Source organism: Haemaphysalis longicornis, unplaced genomic scaffold (assembly GCF_048455015.1).
Source record: "Haemaphysalis longicornis isolate Haplotype H1 unplaced genomic scaffold, Haemaphysalis longicornis Haplotype H1 scaffold_2, whole genome shotgun sequence".
NCBI classification, from domain to species: domain Eukaryota; kingdom Metazoa; phylum Arthropoda; class Arachnida; order Ixodida; family Ixodidae; genus Haemaphysalis; species Haemaphysalis longicornis.
The window spans coordinates 137,163,935-137,182,099 of NW_027526295.1; the positions used below are offsets into that span (position 1 = coordinate 137,163,935).

At 45.4% G+C, this 18,165-nt stretch overlaps 1 protein-coding gene across 1 annotated transcript in view; it reads left to right on the forward strand.

The window, feature by feature from the left end:
* Positions 1-18,165, forward strand: part of LOC144168310 (delta(14)-sterol reductase TM7SF2-like) — a 61,913-nt gene that overhangs the window by 30,495 nt on the left and 13,253 nt on the right. Inside the window, exons 3-6 of the mRNA XM_077697320.1 lie at positions 2,990-3,058; positions 4,785-5,023; positions 13,926-14,144; positions 16,802-16,997. Of these exons, the coding sequence (XP_077553446.1) occupies positions 2,990-3,058; positions 4,785-5,023; positions 13,926-14,144; positions 16,802-16,997 (723 nt within the window). The remainder of the gene's footprint in view (positions 1-2,989; positions 3,059-4,784; positions 5,024-13,925; positions 14,145-16,801; positions 16,998-18,165) is intronic.

The window sequence follows — 18,165 nt, forward strand, 5'->3', positions numbered from 1 at the left end:
TATCTTGTGGAATCTTTCGTAACTGTTGGCGTTTGGTTTCTTAAAATTCCGGCTGAAGCTATGCTGGCGTGCGCGACAGCAGAGTGAGTGCAAAGGTTGTAGTATTTCACTTGCTATAGCAACAATCAAGCATTCATGAATTTTTTTTATAAAGGAACACTGAGAATTTCACTTACGTATTGATTTTCTGCCTCATATTTGCGTAATGTTCGGCTCTTATTGAACAATGTCGACAAATCAGAACATTGACGCCGGACTTAAACGTTTAGATTTGGCTCTGGGTAAATCAAACTGCTTCGCAGCTCCTGCTTCACTTTGACCGCGTCGCTGAATCGAGTCACAGGCAGACAGACAGACCTACAGACATACAGACATACATACTAAAATTTCTGCGTTTAGGTAGCGCAACAAAGACTACCTTTAAAATGTGGGTTGCCAAAAACGATGTGTTCCAAACTGCGCAGTAAAGTTCGGGCACGTGCGAGACGAAAGCATGCACGAAAAGAAAACGAGTGCTGTCTGCGCTGTTCATGGCAGGCAGCGCGCGAGCACTGCGAAGGCGGGGAATTTGAACTGCACTGGACAAACCTGCGTTGCATTCATCAAGAGAGGAGTGAGATAAGGAAGCGAAGAGCGTGATGGGAGGTAACAGTGAGCGGATTACGGTGCCACAGCCCATTATGGAGAATGAATGCTCCGCACTTCCGACAGCTTTCACGTTGTGGAACGGCTTTAATTTTTTGACTCACCTCTGCTGAATCGCAACGCGTGCGTTTGTGCAAATTTATCTCCGCAAATTACAGGCAACCAGCTCCCACCTTCGCATATTCTCAGTGACCAACTGAGCTGTGCTCAATGCGACAAAAGGTGATTCCAACTTGCATGTGACATTGCCATTGTGCCGGGATTAAAAACAAAATGGTGTTTCATGCTGCGCAGCCTGACTTATGTATCGTTGTAGGCTGTGTTTTGAAGGGCTGGACACTGGTGCGGGCAATATCAAAAAGGGTATCAAATGAAATGTTGTCGAACGATTTAAAAGTATTCCCCTTGAGAAAGATGGCTTGCCCAATTCCTAGGCCTTGTGCATTTGCTGTACTGCTGGCTTTTTGGAATATTAAACCGAAGCGCACTTTTAACAGGCACCGAAATGAGTGTGTGAACTGTTATTTTGCTGGCGAGGCACCCATATAAATCTTTCATTTCAGTGCAAAAGCTCTTATAGCGTGTTCGGCGAGTATGCGTTTGCGACGAAATTACGATGTGGTATCAGACGTTAATAGTGCCAAATAGCCCGGTTGCGTGCTTTGCCTCGTATGGCCCTGAACGTGCGTACGCAGGGCCTCCGTGTTGGCCACTGGACGGCACTGGGTTAGGCCAAGCGCTACACTTTAAACAGTAACCTTGTCAAAGTAAGCCGAATGATGCAGCTGTGCGTTCCATCAGTTAGACATTGCTTGGCATGTTGTTGGGTTTGAAATTAAATTTACCTAACGTGAAAGCAGAGAACACCGCTAAGAACACCTTCCCATACCTGCTAAAGAATGTCGGCCCAGCACGATGACAGCTACCGCAAGAAGCTCACGAACGATTAAACAGTTTACTTTTGCCCCGCCGCAAACAAACCTAGCTCTTCGTGGGGAGTCGTGCAGTTACTAGTTTAGGTGCCTTCATAGGGTCACGGAAAATTCATCAATGCCGTTCGCTGTAAAGTCATCATACCTGCCCGCTCGCATGACTATAAGGCTTGGTTTTAATTCGCAGTTCCCTCGGCTTTACTAGCGTAAACATTCTTACCTCGTCGTTACCATTATCATTAACAGCCTACTCAGATCCACTGCGTGATTAAGGCCTCTCCCATCTACATCCGACCACTCCAGTCACTGCGCCGCTCGAGTCCATTCCTTCGCCACCGAATTTTCTCATTTCGTCTTTCCATCTGGCATTCCCCTTGGCATTCCCCTTGGCATTCCCCTTGGCATTCCCCTATGGGCATTCCCCTTCTTCTAGAACCGTTTCTCTGTATCGACTATAAGCCTTGTGGTCCACCGGTTGTAATTTCTTCTCACTAAATGGGCAATCCAGTTTGATTTCTTTTCTTTTGCTTTTTTTATACGTTTTTATTTCTTGATACAACAGGTTAGAACCACCATGGTGGTTCTAACCGGTTGTATCAAGAAATAAAGATAAAGGGTGGTTTGAGGTGCTGGGGTAGCGGGACTAGTGTCCACCTTTTCTTGGTGGTGGGGTGGTCAAGAGGCCGACTCTGTGAGAAATGGCCACGTCCTCCTTTTTTCTTAAAGTATTGAATAAAAGCCTGCCAGAGCCAATGTGGGCCCGATGGGCCAATGGGCGATGGTGAATCGAACCACTCTTGCAATGTGGGAGGTCGATGTCAGCCAAGGCACTGGAGGGCTCTTTCCCGGAGGGCTGTAAAATCAGGGCAACTCCACCGGAGACGCTCGGTTGTAGCCGTTGCAGGGCATGATGGACAATGGGAGGTAATGTATGAGCGCGGGTTAAGGAGGTGCAAGCGTGCTGGTGACTGAAGTTCACCAGACTGTTCTCGACCAAGAAGTACCGCCTCTACCCTCCGTAGTATATTGCGGAAGGCTATAGAGTTCCTTAAGGTTAGCCAAGTGCCGGAGAACGCTGCAGCGATATCTATGTGTGCGATGCCATGTATCGGCCCTATACATTGCTATGTCTCGGCCATATCTTGGTTTATAGGAGGCTACGCCGCATGTGAAACGTCGGCAGGGTCGCAAGAAGTAAAAGCGACAGCGCGTCCATGTAAAGGTGCGGAAAGGCCTGCAGCGCGCGCTGTCTGGTGTACCTTTGTGTTTCGGGTAATTCCTTCGTCAGCAGGAATCCATTTTTCTTGACTTTAGAGCCTCTTCGCAGACTACGGGCTTTTTTGTGCGCTGCTTGTGAGTACGTTTAAACATAGTAGGTGCAAGTCGGATGTCGTCTTTCTCCTATCCGACAGATGGCAAAGCGTATGGCAGTGAGCCCGAGGTTAGTGACCATGTGCTCCTTGGGAAGTCGTTCAACAGAGGTGATGCCGGAGTCGGAATGGTGGTAAGCTACGATGGCACCACGTTGAAACTGAGACTCGTTTGCATACAGCTGGATGATCCGTTCTTGGGATGGCTTGCATAACAGCTTTCTGCGACGTCTAGCGGCAACTTTCCGCCTTTGGGGATTATCTGGACTCATGTTCCTTGTAATGGCATGCCATCTACTAGGTCTATAATTTCACATGCCGGGGACAAAGTCGAGAGCGGCTTTGGGTTTTTGACGCCGTAGCCGGCGTCAAACACCCAAACACCCACTTTATAGGACATGACGGCCAGCCACCGTTGTGGAGAGCTGGACACGCTGTGCTTGCGGTTGCTGCTCGGTCACATCCCGCGGGGCATTGATTTTTTATTATTTATTTATTTATTTATTTTATTTATTTATTTATTTATTTCATTTATTTATTTATTTATTTATTTATTTATTTATTTATTTATTTATTTATTTATTTATTTATTTATTTATTTATTTATTTATTTAAAGTGGTCACCAACAGCGCGAGGGCCTTCTCGGATGATGCACTGGGGGCATGAATATAAGGCATACAAAAGACAACTTAACGGAAGGGAAATATTTCAAAAACGTGTAAAAAATGTGTATATATCAACAACGGACTGATCAAAGACTCTAGGGCATTTTCTGAACAACAGCAGCTCGGAGGTCGTGTGAAGAGGATGCACTCATCAACACAAACAAGCGTAAGCAAGGTGGAGCTTTTGGCGCACAAACACAGGAAACAAGTGAGAGCTTCATGTGCGACCCGTCTACAACATGTGCATTCAAAATGTCACATTTCTGAAGAAGCGTTTAAAAAGACTCCATGTCATTGCAAAAAATGTCAGTGGAAGATAAAGGCAGACTGTCATAGGCGTGGTGACATCGGTTAGGCTCAGTGTTCTGTCAACATGAAAGCAGCCATGCGGCCGCAGTGGTCTACTTGGCACTCGCAGGTGAACAGAGCTTAGAAGGCAAGGGCACTCAAACTTGGAATGATTGCAGTTAAAAATAAAAACCAGGTCACGCCTGCTGCAGGCGTGTAGACTCGCTACTGAGCGGTACTGTGATAAACCGGCAATCAAAGGCATCGAATTGCGATTGATTCAATCTAATTGAACGCGTTGAGTCGCGTTGTAAGTGGCATGTATGAACCTCCATAGAGATTTTTTGATGATAACAGGGTCTATCTGATATTAGGGACTAAGACTGTCGGACAAACCCGAAATCTTCGATTTTCCCATCCACGGGTGGAGATGCGACGCTTACGTTTCAAGCCCTGATGGCAATTGTGCACCATGCTATGAAGGCAGCTTTGAGCTTCCTTATCCTCGTCAATAAGCATGCCGACTATATGAATTGTTCGTTTCCGGCAAATGGCACAGTCCCCTAAACTCATGAAGATTAGGTTGCGTTCGTAGTCAGATGGGAGTTACGGACCATTTATGACGGTTACATTTTCGGTTTTTTTGTTGGACAGGTTTTCATGCAACATTTGTGGGTGTGTTAATCGACAACATTGATACCTGTCTGCCGGACCAGTTTTTGCTCCCCGGGGGACCCCAAATTGGTCTACAGCATTATGTCGTCTGCATAAAAATTGACGCCAGCCGGGATGGGAGAAGTGACAGGACGATGTTACATAGAGCCTGGGATATGACAGCGCCTTGTGTGACGACGGTTACGACAAATTCCGCTGCCTTGCGCAGACTCTCGTACGAAGACGCCTAGCCCGTCGAAGGTCCCTTCCGAAAGCTCGGCGGTTGTGCGTCGTTCCAACCCTCTCTCGACGACCTCCCTGGCGGCGTCCCTGCGTGCCGTGAACCTGGGCAACACGCTCACCCGAAGGAGCACAGCAACACCAGCTGTCAACGACCAGGCGGGCTACAGTAGCCCCCTGAGACTGCCGGAGCATTCATCCCAGGGAAGCGCCACTATGCAGTCCAGTGTAAGTAAAATACTTATTTTTGAAGGCGATGTCGTGCATTTGTCGTGCATGTGAATAGTGCCGTGCCTTTAGCGTTGTACCCTCTCCCGCTTGGGCCAAATTGTTGACCTGCTGTATTGTCAAACAAAATAGATTTTCCCTCTTCTTCTATCCAAACCGAAGATTTTGGTGTGTCACCTGTGTCCTCCCGCTTGTCTGTCTGACAGCCGAATCAACCGCTCATCAATATTTTAAACACTTCAAGTATATATAGGCATGATCGTTCCGTGGAACTGCTAAAGGAAATTTGCCGTGCGTGATTTTTACAAAGTTGAAATGTGAGGGTGTAAAAAAAGACGAGTGTGAGAGGAGATAGTGATATTCAATGTTGTTCTCAGTCAAACAAGTATTATTGAACCTTATGAATGCTCCAGACAGAATATTTCACCACTCCTAAAGAACCAGTTTTGAAGAAAATGTTATGATTGTCTTGGGGAGGCACCGGAATGAAGCAGGTTACAAAATCCCCTGGATATGGCGGCAGCGTGCAGTGCTGCGATATGATTGTCTTGGGGAGGCGCCGGACGGAACGAGTTACAAAGTCGCCCGGATATGGCGGCAGCGTGCAATGCTGCGAGATAAGAGCTATTTTTTTTTTCGGAGCCGCATGTTCGGAGCCGCATCTATTTTTCGGAGCCGCATGTTTGGGCAATAACCATTGATAAGCAAGATGGGAATGCGAGCAAACGTTCCGCGGTACTCTGTTCACTTTGGCGTTAAAGGGGCACTGACACAAAAATTTAGCATCGTGTTTTTTTCGTTGCGATAAGTAGCTAGTGACCTACTTATAACATGTAGAAACCTCATTTGCTTCAGCGTGCGACGGTTGTTTAATTAGAGGCATTTTCAATGCGGCCAGTCGCAGTTTCGGTTTCAGCGAGTGCCGCGAAACGATGGATTTTGTGGATTTTGTGTGAACAAGGCTGACCACGTGACCGTCGGAGGGATATCACAGAGCAGAGCCGCCGTTGCACTGTCGAATCCGCATCGACGGCAGTTTCTGCGAATGCCCCCACGTACTGATCTCGTGAGGCGCTTAATTAAAAAGCGACCGTGGATGTGACGCAGGCGCTGCGAGTGCAAATGCAACCGCGGCTAAAGAACGACGCGCGGTGCTCGAGACGGTGGGTGGCAAGACGCGCGCTGGGAGCAGCCGGCCGGTCTGCCTACAGGTCCGCCTACAGATGTGTTCGGCTCAGCACTGCGGCGGATATTCGAGTGCCGCTCTCGTAAGCGGTGCAGATTACAATTTTTAATGCAACCCGCCATCGCATCATTAACTCCTTTCTCATGTAAGCCACTATGGTCGGGACTTGGGGACAATTTCGTGCAGCGGTAAGAAGCTATCACTCGAGCTACCTGCGCCGGCCTGGGCCACTTCGCGGCCGTGGCCGCCGCCTGCACAGCGACCGTGCGGCTAGTTCAGGGGGCTTTTCGTGCCTCCGGCGCGTTTTCGCATCCAATGGTAATAAACAGTAATAGAAACAGAGTGCCTGGAATCGCTGTAGAACTTTGGTCGCGGCCAGCTGCCCGATTAGCTGACAAAATCACGGCGCCTCCGCCGCCAACGATCGGGTCGTTCGGTCTCGAGAGCAGAAGCTCCGCCCTTCGGCCCTCCGATTGGAGCGGCGAGCCGGGCGAGCCCGCGTAAAACGCCGGTAGTGCGGAGGCGGCAAACACAAACTCGTGACGTGTTTGGATGTTGTTTATTTACAATTGCGCGTGGTCCTCTGCTGGCTGCTCGGTTGCGTTTCGCACACTTCAAAATTGATTTTAAATATGTTCTAGGCTGTATTCGCCGCTGATATTTTGCAGATGATGTATATGTGTTCCCACCAATCTATCTCCGACGTTATCTCGCCTTCAAAATTTTGTGTCAGTGCCCCTTTAATCTGTAAAAGTGCCTCTGATATAACAGCAATTAACGCCGCAGTGGACAAAGCGCGTAGAGCGAAGGGCGTTCAGAACTGGAGAGAGCTGCAATCACCAAGCTCGCCACGTTCCAATGTCGAAGCAAATCGTAACTAAGGCCCGCTAGCTGCTGCGGCCTCTATTGCTACGAGCACTTATAGGCTTTGCAGAATCGAGACTGCCGGTGCGGGCAGCGAAAGAGGAAGAAACGGGCACGATGGTAACGACGAACTGGTACTATTGGGCAACAAAATTATTATTCCAGGTTCACTGACTTAATATCGTGACATCTGATGTTAACAGCGAAGTTGCCGGGCGTTTTTTAATCGTAAGGTCAAGCTTCCTAGAACTTCTCCTATCCAGCAGATAAATTCTCGTTCGCACCCGTTCGAGTGCCTACTCTCGCAGGCGCTTTCGCTGGCGGGTTCGTCATCCGGTGAGGGCGCGACATTACCCATTTCCGGTACATTCTAGAAACGAACTCTAGTGCCCTCCTCTATATATCAGCGCTATACAGGGGGTCCCAGCTATCATGCGCCAAGAATTAAAAAAAGGGAAATGGCTCGACAAAAACCTAGCTCATAATGCTTGCAGTACTGTGGAGAACCGAACAGTATTTTTTTCGTTAATGGGACTTAGCTAATTAATGGTAATTAATTATGTCACTCCAGAATTACTGTCCTAATCACTGAAGTGTCAATGAGGCACCTGTAGGTACCCACGAGGGGCATCTAACTGCGATATTTTCAGCGACGAACTAATTGCGTACTCATTTATTCTGACTGATAAAGAAAACCCGCGAAATATGAAAAATACCACGTGACGGCGCTTCCGCGCGCATCGTAAAGCAGCGTCTCCAAATAACCTGATAGAAAGTAACTGCTTCGCCTGTCCCCCGCCCGAAGAGACAGCGCATCACCTTGATAAGGGTATGCATGGAAGGAGCAGCAACAGCAAGATCGGAGCGCATGTGCAGATAAGGCACAAACTCGATGGCGATTTCGTCTTTCTTTCTTTTGTTTATTTCATTCTGGATAACTCAGAGGCAGCCTGTTTGATGGCATTGCATTACGGTGCGCGCGGAGGCGCCGTCACGTGGTATATTTCATATTTCGCGGTTTTTCTTCATCAGTCAGAATAAATGAGCACGCAGTTACTTCGACGCTGAAAATACCGCAGTTAGATGACCCTCGTGGGTATGTACAAGTGCCTCATTGACCCTTTAGTGATCAGGACAGCACTTCTCCCGTTAAAAAAATTCATTACAATTAATTTGTTAAGTCTCATTAACGAAAGAAATGCTGCCCGCTTCTCTACAGTATTGTAAACTTCATGCACTAGGTTTTCTTGGAATTACGCCGCTACTCTTTTTCTTTAAATTTTGGTGCATGATAGTGGGACACCCTGTATAGCGGCACCGCCGAAACACCCAGTTTGACTTGGTCGTCTTGGTGGTGTCAGTAGAGGCAGAACTTTGTTATTTTAAACACCACTCGTTAAGCCCCAATTAACGGTTGTATTTGATTAAAAAACGGTACGTACTCTTGTGGTAACTTTAGCCTGCCTTTTTTCTGCAATCGCTGTAGAATCGGTGGAATGAAAAATTTGCTGTTTACTAGGCCCTTCTCTGACCTCATCGGGATGAATTTGATTGGTTAGGGGAAACATAATTGCTGCTAGCGTGATGTCGACCTCGACGCCAAAACAAATAAAATACGTTGAAAAACATACATGCGTTGAACCAAACAAATGTCGTAGGAACTAACTATCGGGAATTATCAGAAATAGCTTAGATACTCTTCTTAGGGGCTGAAGTCCGCACATACCCTTTATACATCTTTTCGTCAAGGCCCTGGAGCCTAGGATCTTTTAATGAATAAAGGGCCTTAAATTTTAAGCATGTCATATAGGTCGTACTTGAAAAAACTGGCAAACCTGTATACGCAATGTCTAATGACCGCGAGTGTGCCGGAATCTTGCGAGCATCATCCTAATCCAGAAGAAAGGGGACATCAGTATGGATTGAAATTGATAAGTCTAGTTTTGGCAGTGACGGCAGAAACACCATATTTGGTAGTATTTATCGGTCCCCTAGCTCCTCATTGCCTAATTTCTGCAGCGAACTGAATAATCTATTACGTACCGCTACATCCGAGAACAAAAATATTGTTGTAATTGGAGACATCAATGCCAACATTCTCGATGCAAAATCCTCAAGCCAACATGATTATCTAAATTGTTTTAACGGTCTTGGATTTGAATCGCTCATTGACTTACGTACCCGTTGCCCACCCAATGGTACAGGAACTCTTATCGATCACGCGTTTAGTAATCTCTTTTCCCCTCCGGACGCATTTATCATACGTACCGACATCACCGACCACTATCCTATTGCTCTTCGTATCCACTGTCTCCTCCCTAAAAAACATACACCGTCCATGAAATCTCTGTTCGACAAGGTTCGTTTTTCTGAACACATTGCTTACACAGATTGGTCCTCGGTTTACTCATGTGAAGATGCTCAAATTTCTTACACTAAATTTTCTTCAATAGTAGACAAATGCATATCAGCCTCTAGGACTACGGTATCCTATAAAAAAAAATACGCCTCACTCCAGTGCCCTTGGATAACGCAAGGCCTACTTAAAAGTTTAAGGAAAAAGGATAACCTCTACCGAAAAACCAAAAGACAGCCTTATAATACTTCATTGAAAGAGCGTTACAGAAGATACTCTAACACGCTCTCTCTTTTACTGCGTAAGGCAAAAAGAAACTACTTCGAACAACAGATAATTCTAGCCGGTAACAATTCTGCCAAGCAGTGGCGGGTGATCAATTCTTTTCTGAACAAAAGCACCAATAACGATAGCATTACAGAAGTACATGATAATGGCAAAGTCTTCTGTGACCCAGTCGACATAGCGAATGCTTTCAGTTCATACTTCTCTCGGCCACCCCCTGTACAAACCGCGCAGGCTTAAATAACCCGCGCCACGTGTGACAGTCTTTTTTTTTCTTTTCCCAACAAATCCTGGTGAAGTGCGGGAGACTATTCTTAATCTAAAAAATGCTAGTCCCGGTAAAGATAACATTCATGCAAACTGCATTAAAGAAAACGCCGCGATAATATCTGAAGTGTTTTCTTTTATTGTTAACCTAATCTTTAAGACCGGGAATTTTCCTCAGGAGCTAAAAAGTAGTACGATAACACCTGTGTTCAAGAAGGGTGATAGGAGGAAATTAGCCAACTACCGTCCAATTTCAATCTTGCCCTTTTTCAGTAAGGTGGTAGAAAAACTATTCGAACAACGCCTATATAAATATTTTCTAAAATTTAATTTACTCACTCCAAGACAATTTGGTTTTCTTCGCGGTTATTCTACCAACTTTGCTCTAATCACTCTAGTAGATCAAATTAAAAAAGAAATTGACGAAGGTAAATATGTGGGCTCGGTATTTATTGATTTTACTAAAGCTTTTGACTCTATTAACCATGCTATCTTATTTAGTAAACTTAATTCATATGGAATAGTAGGCCCAGCTTTGAAGACAATCCAAAGTTATTTAAAGGATCGCGAACAGACCGTAAGTATATCGGGAGTAAATTCTACTAGCAAAACTACTAACATCGGTGTCCCTCAAGGATCAATTCTAGGACCTCCTTTATTTTTAGTTTATATTAATGACCTTCCAACCTGTCTTAGACCAGCAACTTATTGCATTTTGTACGCTGATGACACTACTGTCTTCACCGCGAATAAGCAAATCAACTTGCTAACGGAACAATTAAATTATGACGTGAAGCAAAATGAAGCATGGTGTAATGATAACCACATAGCAATTAATCCCTCTAAAACCAAGTTTATGATCTTTAGCTCAAATCCGAGGGAAACAAGTACTATTCTACCTATTTACATTTCTTCTCACGTCATTTTTCCCAGTAGTCATTGCACTTTCCTGGGTGTTGAACTGGATAGCTTTCTAAAATTCGATATTCACATTAATTCATTAGCGAAAAAGACTGCGTATGGTATTAGAATACTTCTTAAGGCCCGTTCATACTTTGGTACTTCTACTTTAATTACTCTGTACTATGCTTGTATCTATAGTCATATAAACTACTATATAACTTCATGGGGACTTACATATAGTTCTCATCTCGCCCCATTGCAATACGTTCCAAATCAGGCTGTACGTATCATGCGCACAGCCCCTATAACGCTCACGTTACCCCACTTTATAAACAACCTAATTTTCTACCATTACTCAGTCTTTTAAAATACAATCTAGGAATCACGCCCCATCATGTTATAAACAACCCCAGTTTCATATATATTCTAAGCAGGACGTCCCTCTCGAACCCCAACAAAACACGTTTTGCGCTTCAAAACAACTTGTTGCTCCCCAAAATACGCACCAACTATGGAAAACTAACTGTCGAATTCAGTGTGATCAAATTTTGGAATGAATTAGCTGTATCAATCAAATCAACCGCATCATTTTTTACTTTTAGGCGTCTACTTCGTTCGTATTGTGAAAATAACTGCTGAAAACTACCTGGCATTTTTTTTTCAATTATTTCTTGTTTACTGCAGTTACCTTTCTTTATTTCTAACCGATGTTGCGTTAGGAAAATGTCGTTATATTAATTCTGCTTAAAATGTTTTTTGCGCTCGTTTTTGTTATTGTGGTCATTTTGTTGAAGTAATTGAGCATTGGTAGTTTATATAGTCATGTGTTTTTCACATTGGTATTTGTGTGCTATAAAGTATTCATTATTGCACCAAACGTTCTTGTTCCTTTTTCTTTTTTTTTGCTTCCTTTCTATATTTTCTTTCTTTCTTTTATTTTTTTTACTTTACTTTTTTTTGTATTTCTTTTCTTGCTTTCTTTATTTTCTTCCTTTCTTTTTTTTTATTTTGTCTGCCGATTCTGAACATTTGTTTGTAAATTGTACGCCTGCAATAATGGTTAAACCGCTAATATTAATCACTTGTCATACATTCAATAATAAGAGGTCCCCTCGGCAGTGCTTCACTTCGGGACCTCTTTCTGTACCACTCCAATGTATTTGAGCACTATCATGTAACTAATAAACTTTGATTTGATTTGATTTGATTTGACATGCACGACTTGCAAAATTACAAGAGGAACAGCTTAGTGTCAGTCGTCTACAAGATACTTACCGGGGTAATCGCTAACAGAATTTCTGCCACCTTACATTTCCGTCCACCTAACGAACAAGAAGGGTTTCGCAGAGCCCATTCAACAATAGTGCATATTTGCACGGTCAATCAGTTGATATAAAAATGGGCGGAGTGTACTCTACGCCTTTATATAGCCTTCATGGAATATGAGAAAGCCTTTGACTCGGTGGATATATGAACAGTCATGCAGGACCTACGGAATTATGGTATAGAAGAACGTTACGTAAAATACGGCCGCTCGATGGAAACCTTGTTTCCATCGAGCGGCGGTGTGAAAGAATACTAGAAGATATATACAATGGGTCCACATCTGCCATAGTCGTCCATAAGAAAAGCAGTAAAATACCCATAAAAAAGGGCGTCAGACAAGGTGACACAATCTTTCCAATGTTGTTCCCAGCATGGTTAAAATAGGTATTCAGAGCACTGTATTGGGAGCAGGTGGAAGTAAGGGTTACCGGAGTAACATCAGATTTGCTGATGACGTTGCGTAGCTAAGTAACTAGGGAGAATAATTTCAAAGCATGATTACCGCACTGGACAAACAGAGTAGAACAGTGGGCCTGGAAAGTAATATGCAGAAAAATAAAGTAATGCTCAATATCCGCCGCAGGGCACAGCGGTACAAGATAGGAGACGAGGCAGTGGAAGATTTTACTTAGGCCAAGTAGTAACCCCGGATCCCACCTATAATGCAGAGATAATTTGAAGGATAAGAATGAGATGGAGTACATTCGGCATGCTTTCTCAGATAATGAATGGCAGCCTACCATTGTCCCTGAAGAAGAACGTGTATGACAGCTCCATCTTACCGGTACTCACCTACGGGGCAGAAACTTGGAGGCTCATTAAGAGGGTTCAACTTAAATTGAGAACGACTCAGCGAGCAATGAAACGGAAGAAGATAGGTGGAACGTTGAGGGACAACAAGAGAGCAGAGTGAGAGAGGGAACAAACACGTGTTAAGGACATATTAGTGGAAACTACGAAGAGGAAATTGGCGTAGCCAGGGCATGTAACACGAAGGAAAACGTTGGTCATAATTGTAACAGAGTGGATCCCTATAGAAGGCAGGCGTAACAGGGGGCGGCAGGAACTTAGCTGGGCATATGCGATCAAGAAGTTTGCGGGGATAATGTGGTCGTCGTTAGCACAGGACCGGGATACTTCTAGATCTGTGGGAGACGCCTTCTTTACAGTGGGCTTCGACAGGCTGCTGCTGCTGCTGGTGATGATGATAGGTCATATGACATGTATTACGTAGCAATATGCTGATTTATGCAAGGAGTAGCCTCAAAATGCCTACGCATGTCTCCGGACGTCGATTTCCTGAGTGTATGAAAATTTGATTTATTTATTAATTTCTTTTTTCCTCAGTGCCCGAGGCATTACTTGAGGAGTAAGGCAAGAAAAAATGACAATGACCAACATTATAGGCAATATGAAGTACAAATAAAACGTAATTATGCAATGTTACGTGAAAATCGTAAGTTAAAAATACAAATAACCAGGGTATGCATAATTCGAGTGGCATTGCTGAGCGGGAGAGGCTTAACGCAATGTGAAAAAAACCTTGTTGCTCCGGCACGCATTGTAAGGGCCCAAACTGTCGCTGCTGTTCCTCTGGTGGCCTTACCTAATGTACACTAAAAGATTTCTTCATTATTCTTGGCGTCCGACATTCTTTGTGTGCTCCCAAGGATGGCGCAAGGATGCCACTCCTTCCACTCCCTCCCTTTTCGCAGCTGGAAGGGGAGCACGGAAAGGGAGACCCGTCTACATCCAAGAAACAGCACCTGAAGCTGAGCACCACTGGCGGCGTTCAGGGGGTGTCCACGCTTCGCTTCGGCCGCGTGCGGGTGTCGGTGCGGGTGCCTCCCAGTGTGCTGGCCACCATCAGGGCCCTCTTCTGCCTCGCCTTCCTGCCCCCCATGGTTACCCTGCCTTACATGCTCTGCCGAATGGTGCGCACCCCCGAGCTCCGCTCTTGGCCATTGTATGCGCGGCGTGGGCCTTTTTAGAACTGAGTGATAATTTGACCACCCCGATTCACCCGCACCGCCAAGGATTTTGATGCAGAGCATTCCTTCCCAAGTACCCCCACAGTCCCAGACAGACAGGTAACGACCTGCATTTTTGCAATAATGCAGAATTGGCAGAGTTAACACATGATACGTTACAGTCGGTTGAACGAAATGTTTTAGAACCAAAATATAGGGAAAGTAGAACAATGTTTGAAGCGAACTTAGGAAATCGAAAATCTAGATCTTACGCACCGCCACCCGCCAAAAAAGAAATGTATAAGAAAATAAAAAAGCCTGCAAAAAATGACAGCAACCCGAACAAAAGAATCGTGAGAAGGGATCAGCCGTGTAATGACCTGCTGCACAAAAACGCATAATTGGCGGAGTTAAGGCACCGAATTGCTACCATAGTGTTAATATTCAGTATTATCGAGAATAACAAAAAAGGCGACGAAACTTTAACATAACTCTGATAACTATATGTGGTAATAAAAAATTCCCAATAAGGACATGCGGTGTAAGAATGCTGCACATTAGTTAGATAGTTCTCTGTGTTGCTGCACATTTTTTGTTTCGGAATATCCTCGCCATATCGTCATGCTGGAGTGGCCCCCACAAACGTGGGGTCGTCCTCGTACAATAACCTCAATTTGGCTGCTTTGTTCGAAGTATATAAATAAAAGAAGCAGGGGAAGTCTTTCCTCGTCATCTTTAGTGCGGCAAAAGTGAAACGGCGGAGCAGGAGGGATTAGTGTTGCTGGGTGTTGAGTGGCCAGTGTGCGGATGTGCGTGCACAGCACTGGCGTGACGTTGCCCGGGGGGGGGGGGGGGGGGGGGGGAGGAGGGGGGGGGGAGTATGGTACGTCTTCTACACCCTAAGGGCTACCTTTATGAAGTATTAGCCCTGTACTGTGCCTCTTTTTTTAAAAATCAGGCGCCTGTAGACCTACTTGTTTAGGTTTCAATCGTTGGTGGACACAGGAGCTTATTTGCCTCATTCACCGGCTTCACTTTGCGGGCTCGCCGTACGCTCATTTTAGACCCTTTCTGGGCGGTGTCTGGTACGGTGCAGGAGTAGCTTGGAAGTTTTTTTGCCTACTTATTCTTATTAACAGCCAAGTGGGTTTGGCAGTCACGTTAATAACAGATGCTTAGTTTGTGCCATTTTGCTACGAATCTTTTTCGGTGCGTTCAGTGCTGATCAATATTTCAGCCCACTTAAACCACGGGTGTACTCCTAACAAGTGCGATTTAGTGTGCACGGTACAGGCACACAAAAGGAGCATTTACAATAATTTTTAATGATACAATTTTTCCGACGCAATACTACGGGTCAGAAATTGTAATATGGACGCTGCCGCGCCACCCCCACATCACTGCCAGGAAGCGGACGCGTTCTATCGACGACGCTTTGGAGCGGTGTCAAGTCACGAACTTGGACGCAACCACTGTCACTCTGAAACATCAAGGCACACACATAAAAGCTAAAACTCACAAAACTCCAAAATCAGTTACAGATTTGTACTGTTTTGAAGTTAACATAACTCAACCCTGTTTATATCTATCATTTAGAGTCGACCCTTCGAAGCGAAAGAGGCGAGTGGAGTTGAACATGCTCCACTGAAATGGCACTTAACGTCAGCTTAACGGTAGGGCGTGAGACTAACGCATTGGCGATGGGGCGAAGGCGGCGGCTCTGTGACAGCTGGTTTACCAGCGATATAGACATCTAACTGTGAATCGAGGATTGCCCGAAATCACTCTATTAGGCACCCATTGCAGCTAAACTGAGCGTCGGGCTATGTTCAGAGTACCGACGCAAAATCCATATCGTGATCTATTAACGTAAGAAAAATGGCATGTCACGCAGTCCGAATGGCTGAGACGTGAAATTACGTCATTCTTTAAAGGTATCACGACAGTTGCGGTAACAGTCTGAACCCTGCCTCGGTTGTTTTACCGTTTAGAAGCCACGAAAAATTGGGGAAAGTTGCGGGACACTGCGGATTTTATTTATCTTTAGCATGCCTCCCTTCTGGCCGGTCATTCGGTTACGAACTTGCATAGGCCACATAACCTTGGCTTTGGGCGAAGCTAAGTCTCCCGCGTAGTTGATTGCTGTTCGCGCGGTGTTATGCGTGGGCCCAGTGTCGACTAAAATCAGCACAGTGCATCTCACGATGTCGTCTTCTGAATCGCTATTGTTTAATACTATCCGGACTGTTCAGTGAATATGAGACTGGGTTGCGCAATACGTATGCAATTGATGGTTATGGTCGAGACAATACCAGTTCTAATCGCCGCTCACACGGTGTGACTCATTGGCCACTGCTGCTCCGTGATGATTAGGTGAAAATATAACTTCTCCTTCATAGTGACGGCCCCTTTTGGTGGGAGGCACGGTCACTGAGCGTCTACTGTAACTGACCTAAAGTCGAGAACCTCTTGACCCCCCCCCCCCTTTCCAACTCACACGTTCTGCCTAGATTTGCGCGTTATTTATTAGCATAGAGGAAAATAAAGCCGGGATCAAAGCGACAGCACCATCGGCCTTTTATGAAACTTTCTTCTCTCCCCATCTATGTTGGTGCACGCAGGAGCAGTGCACCGTGATGGAGGCCCCCGCGATCCCGAAGGACGTGGCTTTATACTTCCACTGGATGCTGTACCCGGGCTACGCGGTGTTCCTGCTCCTCCAGGCACTGGTGCAAGCGCTGCCCCTGGGGCGCAAGGTGCAGGGCTTCCCTTCCAAGATGCTCATGCACCACACCGCCTACGAATATTCCCTCAACGGTGAGCTGGATGTACCTCCTCGCCCTTTTCGTCGCCTGCTTCACGTGTGCTCCGGGTAGGCTTGGTGGTAGACTCATTGGAACCGCTTCGCCCTGCGGTATTACACATCGTCGGTTGAGAAGGTTGGAAAACGCCGATAGAGATCTTAGAACGGCCACTATTTGGACAGTGCAAATGTTATGTCTCCGGGTTCTTGTGCGATATACAGACCTGGTAGTTTAAGAATACGCAGCGCCATGTGTAGCCCCCTTCGTGTGCTTGCTATCTTAAGGGTTTTTCGATCAATTAGCGTATTCTATTTTCCTATTGTTAAACTATACGTTCTTTTTACAGCTATACTGCTAATGACTACAAGTCCGTGAGTTTGTCGCAGATGTCAACAAATCTGCGCCGGGGAAAAGCCTTGCGGCAGAGCCAAGTTCATGGCACATGCTTATCAGAAACGGCCGTACCTGTTGGTTCATCAAAACGTGCCCAGAAACAATCAAATGAAAATTCTCCGCTAAGAGACTGTGAGTTTGTTTTACATCACATGAATAATTTTCGAAGTTCAGAATGATGTATTACCGTTGCGGAATCCCCGCATGCTGTGAATACACGGTTATTTACGGGATGAGCATGGTTACAGAAAACGAGCGTAACTCTTGTTATATCAAAATGTTTCCGAAAAAAAATCTATGAAATGTACGCACTATAACTCAACTCCGTCATTACGCTTAGTTTTATTTACCTATCATAATGGGGCATTTCTCACTGAAGTTCTAAAACATTCAGAATTCCCGTCTGCTGCCAATAAGTGGACTTCAACGAGAGGTAACGGACAGCCTGATGTTTGGCATCTAGTATAAACGTCTTGTCGTTCAAGGTTTTATTAAGTAGCCACCATTTTCTAGTCACTACCATAATAAAAACTGATGAAAAATACCTGCAAACTCCGTAACCATGTGTTAAAGGGCACTTCTACAGCTCCGCTCGCCATCCACCATCACAGGGCGGAGTAACTCTTAATTTGATTTATTTGATTTAATTATGATGTTTTTAACGCGCCGACGTTACGCAGGTGGTGAAGCGCACCGTACTGGAGGGCTCCGGATTAATTTTAACCACCTGGGGACTTTTAACGTCAAGCGAAATCTCGAGCACACGGGCGTTTTTGCTTTTCGCCTCC